This window comes from Coregonus clupeaformis, unplaced genomic scaffold, assembly GCF_020615455.1.
Source record: "Coregonus clupeaformis isolate EN_2021a unplaced genomic scaffold, ASM2061545v1 scaf6588, whole genome shotgun sequence".
In the NCBI taxonomy this organism is placed as follows: domain Eukaryota; kingdom Metazoa; phylum Chordata; class Actinopteri; order Salmoniformes; family Salmonidae; genus Coregonus; species Coregonus clupeaformis.
This window is the reverse complement of record NW_025540042.1, coordinates 1-9,270: the sequence shown is the minus strand read 5'-3', so window position 1 is coordinate 9,270 and position 9,270 is coordinate 1. Positions and strand designations below refer to the sequence as shown.

Sequence of the window (9,270 nt, the reverse complement as noted above, 5' to 3'; positions counted from 1 at the left end):
GGGACACCAGTGGTGAGAGCACGTGGTGCGGAGACAGCTTCTCGCCACGCCACTTGGTAGGAGCGACCGGTCAGGTAGGACGCAATCCAGGAGTGAGCCGCGCCAGAGATGCCCAGCTCGGAGAGGGTGGAGTGGAGGATCTGATGGTTCACTGTATCAAAGGCAGCAGACAGGTCTAGAAGGACAAGAGCAGAGGAGAGAGAGTTAGCTTTAGCAGTGCGGAGAGTCTCCGTGACACAGAGAAGAGCAGTCTCAGTTGAATGACCAGTCCTGAAACCTGACTGGTTTGGATCAAGAAGGTCATTCTGAGAGAGATAGCAAGAGAGTTGGCTAAAGACGGCACGCTCAATAGTTTTGGAAAGAAAAGAAAGAAGGGATACTGGTCTGTAGTTGTTGACATCAGTGGGATCGAGTGTTGGTTTTTTGAGAAGGGGTGCAACTCTCGCTCTCTTGAAGACGGAAGGGACATGACACCATGAAGCCATCCTGTCGGACATGACATCAGTCTGTTTCTCCAGGAGGAAGTTACAGCACAGATCCACGTGAGCAGGACTGGTGTAGTTAGTAGGTGTAGGCTTATGGAAACACTGTTGGAGTACTCCAACAACAACACACATTATTCAGACAGAGACAGAGAGGTACTCACCAGGGTCACTCCTCCTCCTCCTCCGTTCTGAGGTAGATGATGAAGGACAGTCTGAGTCTGTTTCCTGTAACAGATTAAAACAGGAGGAACTGTTAAGAGAAATGAACCAGTGAACCAGGACACTGTGGGAGTCTGTCTATAAAACTCACCCAGGCACAGCGACCACTTAAAAACGACATCACAGGAAAAACCACTTCAGAAGCTCCGAGGGAGACCGTCTTGGAACAATGTGACAGCATAAACATCACTCTTCAACAAACTATGTTGTTTCAACTTGAGGTTGAGTGCGTGTGTGTGTGTGTGTGTGTGTGTGTGTGTGAGACCCAGGGCTAGGCAATTAGTTTGACACAGTCTGTTTGGAACTCTTTAAAATGGAGGGTGATGGAGCAGTGTTTCCCCTACATTAATTTAGTAGCGGTGGCCCGCCGCTGTTAATTTCTTGCCACCGCTGCTAAACGTTATAGTCGTTGGCTCAATGACGAAGTCTCTGGGAACAGCTAGCATGTCATCGCACCCAACGCCAGTAGTTTCACATTTCAAGTTTTAAATGTCACGTGCACAAGTACAGTGAAATGCCTTTCTTACAAGCTTCTAAACCCATCAATGCCGTAATCAATATCCCATGTAATAATTTTTTAAAGAAAAACAAGGTAGAACAAAAACACGAGAAAGTAAGCTAGCTATATACTGGGTCAGTCAGCTCCAGTACCATATCAACAATGTGCAGGGATACTGGAGTGATGGAGGTAGATATGTATAGGGGTAAGGGGACAGGGGTACTGGAGTGATGGAGGTAGATATGTATAGGGGTAAGGGGACAGGGGTACTGGAGTGATGGAGGTAGATATGTATAGGGGTAAGGGGACAGGGATACTGGAGTGATGGAGGTAGATATGTATAGGGGTAAGGGGACAGGGATACTGGAGTGATGGAGGTAGATATGTATAGGGTTAAGGGGACAGGGATACTGGAGTGATGGAGGTAGATATGTATAGGGGTAAGGGGACAGGGATACTGGAGTGATGGAGGTAGATATGTATAGGGGTAAGGTGACAGAGATACTGGAGTGATGGAGGTAGATATGTATAGGGGTAAGGGGACAGGGATACTGGAGTGATGGAGGTAGATATGTATAGGGTTAAGGGGACAGGGATACTGGAGTGATGGAGGTAGATATGTATAGGGGTAAGGGGACAGGGATACTGGAGTGATGGAGGTAGATATGTATAGGGGTAAGGGGACAGGGATACTGGAGTGATGGAGGTAGATATGTATAGGGGTAAGGGGACAGGGGTACTGGAGTGATGGAGGTAGATATGTATAGGGGTAAGGGGACAGGGGTACTGGAGTGATGGAGGTAGATATGTATAGGGGTAAGGGGACAGGGATACTGGAGTGATGGAGGTAGATATGTATAGGGGTAAGGGGACAGGGATACTGGAGTGATGGAGGTAGATATGTATAGGTGTAAGGGGACAGGGATACTGGAGTGATGGAGGTAGATATGTATAGGGGTAAGGGGACAGGGATACTGGAGTGATGGAGGGAGATATGTATAGGGGTAAGGGGACAGGGATACTGGAGTGATGGAGGTAGATATGTATAGGGGTAAGGGGACAGGGATACTGGAGTGATGGAGGTAGATATGTATAGGGGTAAGGGGATACTGGAGTGATGGAGGTAGATATGTATAGGGGTAAGGGGACAGGGATACTGGAGTGATGGAGGTAGATATGTATAGGGGTAAGGGGACAGGGATACTGGAGTGATGGAGGTAGATATGTATAGGGGTAAGGGGACAGGGATACTGGAGTGATGGAGGTAGATATGTATAGGGGTAAGGGGACAGGGATACTGGAGTGATGGAGGTAGATATGTATAGGGGTAAGGGGACAGGGATACTGGAGTGATGGAGGTAGATATGTATAGGGGTAAGGGGACAGGGATACTGGAGTGATGGAGGTAGATATTTATAGGGGTAAGGGGACAGGGATACTGGAGTGATGGAGGTAGATATGTATAGGGGTAAGGGGATACTGGAGTGATGGAGGTAGATATGTATAGGGGTAAGGGGACAGGGATACTGGAGTGATGGAGGTAGATATGTATAGGGGTAAGGGGACAGGGATACTGGAGTGATGGAGGTAGATATGTATAGGGGTAAGGGGACAGGGATACTGGAGTGATGGAGGTAGATATGTATAGGGGTAAGGGGATACTGGAGTGATGGAGGTAGATATGTATAGGGGTAAGGGGACAGGGATACTGGAGTGATGGAGGTAGATATGTATAGGGGTAAGGGGACAGGGATACTGGAGTGATGGAGGTAGATATGTATAGGGGTAAGGGGACAGGGATACTGGAGTGATGGAGGTAGATATGTATAGGGGTAAGGGGACAGGGATACTGGAGTGATGGAGGTAGATATGTATAGGGAGTAAGGGGACAGGGATACTGGAGTGATGGAGGTAGATATGTATAGGGGTAAGGGGACAGGGATACTGGAGTGATGGAGGTAGATATGTATAGGGGTAAGGGGACAGGGATACTGGAGTGATGGAGGTAGATATGTATAGGGGTAAGGGGACAGGGATACTGGAGTGATGGAGGTAGATATGTATAGGGGTAAGGGGACAGGGATACTGGAGTGATGGAGGTAGATATGTATAGGGGTAAGGGGACAGGGATACTGGAGTGATGGAGGTAGATATGTATAGGGGTAAGGGGACAGGGATACTGGAGTGATGGAGGTAGATATGTATAGGGGTAGGGCATACAATTAACTCCTACCACCCACCAAACGTGGGTATATTTAGATATCGGTGGGTATGAATTTGCAGGGCTCTACAGTGAAGAGCATTACATTCACTAATCAAAAATAGTCAAAAGCCAAGTATGAGCACATGTGCGAGTCGGGGATTAGAAATATTCTGCAGTAGCTTGTTTTCAAAGTATTTCTGCTGTTTTGTTTCATAGCTGCTAATGGCACAACAACAACAATACTCATCCTATATCCCACCTGTTTCATAGCTGCTAATGACACAACAACAACAATACTCATCCTATATCCCACCTGTTTCATAGCTGCTAATGACACAACAACAACAATACTCATCCTATATCCCACCTGTTTCATAGCTGCTAATGACACAACAACAACAATACTAATCCTATATCCCACCTGGTGCAGCAACACTGCCTGGCAGGGTGAAGGTTTGGCACAGTGTCTTGTGTTATATAGATGGATTTCAGAATTAACCTGGAAGAATCCATTGAAGGGGTTAGGTAAACTGTCTGGGAGGTGTTAGTATTTGTAGATGAAAGTGCATAATTGGCGTACATTAACGTCGTAAATAGACAAGATATTGAGTTGGTACTCAGCAGACCTGAAATTTGCTCAGTGATGAAAAAAATTAAAGGGAACATTGGTTGGGGGCGGTATGCAAATTGGAGTGGGTCTAGGGAAGGGGTCTCAAACAGGGCAGATGAGTCGAAGTCAAACATTTAAAGGTAAGTAACTACAGATCTGATGTTCAAAAGTTCTTGTCGGTTGTAAGAAATTACAGCGGAAACAATTCATGGAGAAAAAAAAATTACGACAAAAGAATCACAAAACAGCAAAGTTGGGTCGGAGCCTGTAAAATAGCAGCTATCCAGTACCCCGTTATAGCAACGCCCCCACTGGAGTGTTTCAACCAACCAAACACATGGATTTTCAAATCAAATCAAATGTTATTGGCCACATGCGCCGAATACAACAGGTGTAGACATTACAGTGAAATGCTTACTTATAAGCCCTTAACCAACAGTGCAGTTTTTTTATTTTTATAAGACAAGTCAAATAAAACAACAACAAAAAAGTGTTGAGAGAGAAAAAATAAAATAACATTAGGGAGGCTATATATACAGGGGGGTACCGGTGCAGAGTCAATGTGCGGGGGCACCGGCTAGTTGACGTAGTTGAGGTAATATGTACATGTGGGTAGAGTTAAAGTGAATAAATTACAAATAACACGGGAAAACACACATAATAGTACAACTGGTTAGAGGGTTCCCTTCATTTAGTTTAGTGTGTCTACCATAGAAATAAAATGAATAGATCCTCTTTCTATGTTGTCTTCCTACCTTAGGCCCTCTATCCGGTTTATCCAGAGACTGGGATTCTTAAGGAAAAAGAAACATCCACATTTAAAAACTCTGAATAGACTACCGGTACTTCTTCAGTGTCTTATCAACCCCAATACATAACACAGCATTGAACTGCCTAGCGTAACAAATGGCTTTTTCAAAAAGTGATGTATATGAAACCCCACATCTTTAAGGAATACCTGGGATAGGATAAAGTAATCCTTCTACCCCCCCCCCCACCTAAAAAAAAATATATATATATATATAAAAAAAAATAATTGTAAAGTGGTTATCCCACTGGTTATAGGGTGAATGCACCAATTTCTAAGTGGCTCTGGATAAGAGCGTCTGCTAAATGACGTCAATGTAAATGTAAACTAGTAACTACAGGACAATAACTGAAAAGGGGAAAAGTACCTTGATTTTGCACTGCTAGGAGATTTTGTGTGATCATAGCGAAGAGGACTCTGAAAGAGCAAAACACACAAGGCTAACATTAGCATACTGAAACAGTTTCCGTTTCAGCCATCTCAAATTTGTTTAGCAAAAAGAAGCCTGCTCATCAACTTCAGTAACTTCTTTTTGAAACATCAGTACACATCTGAGCCAACACATGCCACAGGTGACAGCATATTAAGTGGCTGTATTAGAGGGCCAGAGAGCCTGTATTAAAGGCTGTGTAGAGGGGATGTATTAGAGGCTGTGTAGAGGGGATGTATTAGAGGGGATGCATTACAGGCTGTGTAGAGGGGATGTATTAGAGGCTGTGTAGAGGGGATGTATTAGAGGCTGTGTAGAGGGGATGTATTAGAGGATGTATTAAAGGCTGTGTAGAGGGGATGTATTAGAGGCTGTGTAGAGGGGATGTATTAGAGGCTGTGTAGAGGGGATGTATTAGAGGCTGTGTAGAGGGGATGTATTAGAGGCTGTGTAGAGGGGATGTATTAGAGGCTGTGTAGAGGGGATGTATTAGAGGACCAGAGAGCCTGCATTACAGGCTGTGTAGAGGGGATGTATTAGAGGCTGTGTAGAGGGGATGTATTACAGGCTGTGTAGAGGGGATGTATTAGAGGCTGTGTAGAGGGGATGTATTAGAGGATGTGTAGAGGGGATGTATTAGAGGATGTATTAAAGGATGTGTAGAGGGGATGTATTAGAGGCTGTGTAGAGGGGATGTATTAGAGAGCCAGAGAGCCTGTGATGTATTAGAGGCTGTGTAGAGGGGATGTATTAGAGGCTGTGTAGAGGGGATGTATTAGAGGCTGTGTAGAGGGGATGTATTAGAGGCTGTGTAGAGGGGATGTATTAGAGGCTGTGTAGAGGGGATGTATTAGAGGCTGTGTAGAGGGGATGTATTAGAGGGCCAGAGAGCCTGTGATGTATTAGAGGCTGTGTAGAGGGGATGTATTAGAGGCTGTGTAGAGGGGATGTATTAGAGGATGTATTAAAGGCTGTGTAGAGGGGATGTATTAGAGGCTGTGTAGAGGGGATGTATTAGAGGATGTATTAAAGGCTGTGTAGAGGGGATGTATTAGAGGCTGTGTAGAGGGGATGTATTAGAGGGCCAGAGAGCCTGCATTAGAGGGCCAGAGAGCCTGTATTACAGGCTGTGTAGAGGGGATGCATTAGAGGCTGTGTAGAGGGGATGTATTAGAGGGCCAGAGAGCCTGCATTAGACGGCCAGAGAGCCTGTATTACAGGCTGTGTAGAGGGGATGCATTAGAGGCTGTGTAGAGGGGATGTATTAGAGGATGTATTAAAGGCTGTGTAGAGGGGATGTATTAGAGGCTGTGTAGAGGGGATGTATTAGAGGGCCAGAGAGCCTGCATTAGACGGCCAGAGAGCCTGTATTACAGGCTGTGTAGAGGGGATGCATTAGAGGCTGTGTAGAGGGGATGTATTAGAGGATGTATTAAAGGCTGTGTAGAGGGGATGTATTAGAGGCTGTGTAGAGGGGATGTATTAGAGGGCCAGAGAGCCTGCATTAGAGGGCCAGAGAGCCTGCATTACAGGCTGTGTAGAGGGGATGTATTAGAGGCTGTGTAGAGGGGATGTATTAGAGGCTGTATTAGAGGGACTGTATTAGAGGCTGTGTAGAGGGGATGTATTAGAGGCTGTGTAGAGGGGATGTATTAGAGGATGTATTAGAGGGACTGTATTAGAGGCTGTGTAGAGGGGATGTATTAGAGGCTGTGTAGAGGGGATGTATTACAGGCTGTGTAGAGGGGATGTATTAGAGGACCAGAGAGCCTGCATTACAGGCTGTATAGAGGGGATGTATTAGAGGACCAGAGAGCCTGCATTACAGGCTGTGTAGAGGGGATGTATTAGAGGCTGTGTAGAGGGGATGTATTAGAGGCTGTCTAGAGGGGATGTATTAGAGGCTGTATTAGAGGGACTGTATTAGAGGCTGTATTAGAGGGGATGTATTAGAGGCTGTGTAGAGGGGATGTATTAGAGGCTGTGTAGAGGGGATGTATTAGAGGCTGTGTAGAGGGGATGTATTAGAGGATGTATAGAGGGGATGTATTAGAGGCTGTGTAGAGGGGATGTATTCGAGGCTGTGTAGAGGGGATGTATTAGAGGCTGTATTAGAGGGGATGTATTAGAGGCTGTATTAGAGGATGTATTAGAGGCTGTGTAGAGGGGATGTATTAGAGGCTGTGTAGAGGGGATGTATTAGAGGCTGTGTAGAGGGGATGTATTAGAGGCTGTGTAGAGGGGATGTATTAGAGGCTGTGTAGAGGGGATGTATTAGAGGCTGTATTAGAGGCTGTGTAGAGGGGCTGTATTAGAGGCTGTGTAGAGGGGATGTATTAGAGGCTGTGTACATTTACATTTTAGTCATTTAGCAGACGCTCTTATCCAGAGCGACTTACAGAGAGCCTGTCTTAGATTATGTGTGTGTTGGGGGTGGGGGTAAACAGGGTGGGGGTAAACAGGGTGGGGGTGTGTTGGGGGTGGGGGTAAACAGGGTGGGGGTAAACAGGGTGGGGGTAAACAGGGTGGGGGTGTGTTGGGGGTGGGGGTAAACAGGGTGGGGGTAAACAGGGTGGGGGTAAACAGGGTGGGGGTGTGTTGGGGTGGGGGTAAACAGGGTGGGGGTAAACAGGGTGGGGGTAAACAGGGTGTGTGTGTTGGGGGTGGGGGTAAACAGGGTGGGGGTAAACAGGGTGGGGGTAAACAGGGTGGGGGTAAACAGGGTGTGTGTGTGTTGGGGTGGGGGTAAACAGGGTGGGGGTAAACAGGGTGGGGGTGTGTTGGGGTGGGGGTTTATCGTCCGCCCCAAGCTGTGTGTGTGTTATTGTGAGAGTGTCTGTGTGTGTGTTATTGTGAGAGTGTCTGTGTGTGTGTTATTGTGAGAGTGTCTGTGTGTGTGTGTTATTGTGAGAGTGTCTGTGTGTGTGTTATTGTGAGAGTGTCTGTGTGTGTGTGTTATTGTGAGAGTGTCTGTGTGTGTGTTATTGTGAGAGTGTCTGTGTGTGTGTTATTGTGAGAGTGTCTGTGTGTGTGTTATTGTGAGAGTGTCTGTGTGTGTGTTATTGTGAGAGTGTCTGTGTGTGTGTTATTGTGAGAGTGTCTGTGTGTGTGTTATTGTGAGAGTGTCTGTGTGTGTGTTATTGTGAGAGTGTCTGTGTGTGTGTTATTGTGAGAGTGTCTGTGTGTGTGTTATTGTGAGAGTGTCTGTGTGTGTGTGTGTGTTTATTGTGAGAGTGTCTGTGTGTGTGTTATTGTGAGAGTGTCTGTGTGTGTGTTATTGTGAGAGTGTCTGTGTGTGTGTTATTGTGAGAGTGTCTGTGTGTGTGTTATTGTGAGAGTGTCTGTGTGTGTGTGTGTGTTATTGTGAGAGTGTCTGTGTGTGTGTTATTGTGAGAGTGTCTGTGTGTGTGTTATTGTGAGAGTGTCTGTGTGTGTGTTATTGTGAGAGTGTCTGTGTGTGTGTTATTGTGAGAGTGTCTGTGTGTGTGTTATTGTGAGAGTGTCTGTGTGTGTGTTATTGTGAGAGTGTCTGTGTGTGTGTTATTGTGAGAGTGTCTGTGTGTGTGTTATTGTGAGAGTGTCTGTGTGTGTGTTATTGTGAGAGTGTCTGTGTGTGGCTCTTTGATGGAGAAGCTGTCCACTCCCTGCAGTGTGTCCCCTCACCGTGGCTCTTTAACAGAGAAGCTGTCCACTCCCAGTACAGCCCCCAGTGGGTCGTCAGCACAGTGCACTAGGTGTTGCTGCTTCATGTCATAAAGCTGCTTCTTCATGATGTACTGCCCCAGGTAGAATATCACCTGACAATAGACAGCACAGGGGTCACAGGTCAACACCACAGCATAACACACAAGAGGAGAGAGAGCGTAACAGGGGTGCTGCCAGAGGTCAAGAGGAGAGAGAGCGTAACAGGGGTGCTGCCAGAGGTCAAGAGGAGAGAGAGCGTAACAGGGGTGCTGCCAGAGGTCAAGAGGAGAGAGAGCGTAACAGGGGTGCTGCCAGAGGTCAAGAGGAGAGAG

General features: G+C 46.4%; 1 protein-coding gene across 1 annotated transcript; it reads right to left on the bottom strand.

The window, feature by feature from the left end:
* Positions 1–646: 646 nt before the first annotated feature.
* LOC121557090 (E3 ubiquitin-protein ligase Mdm2-like) lies at positions 647–9,163 on the bottom strand (the record flags this gene model as incomplete). Its single annotated transcript, XM_045220808.1, has 4 exons — positions 8,918–9,163; positions 5,192–5,241; positions 4,772–4,809; positions 647–710 (listed from the first exon to the last, which is right to left on the bottom strand). Coding segments are annotated over exons 1-4 (259 nt in total), but the record flags the coding sequence as incomplete, so codon positions are not given.
* Between the last annotated feature and the right edge of the window lie 107 nt (positions 9,164–9,270).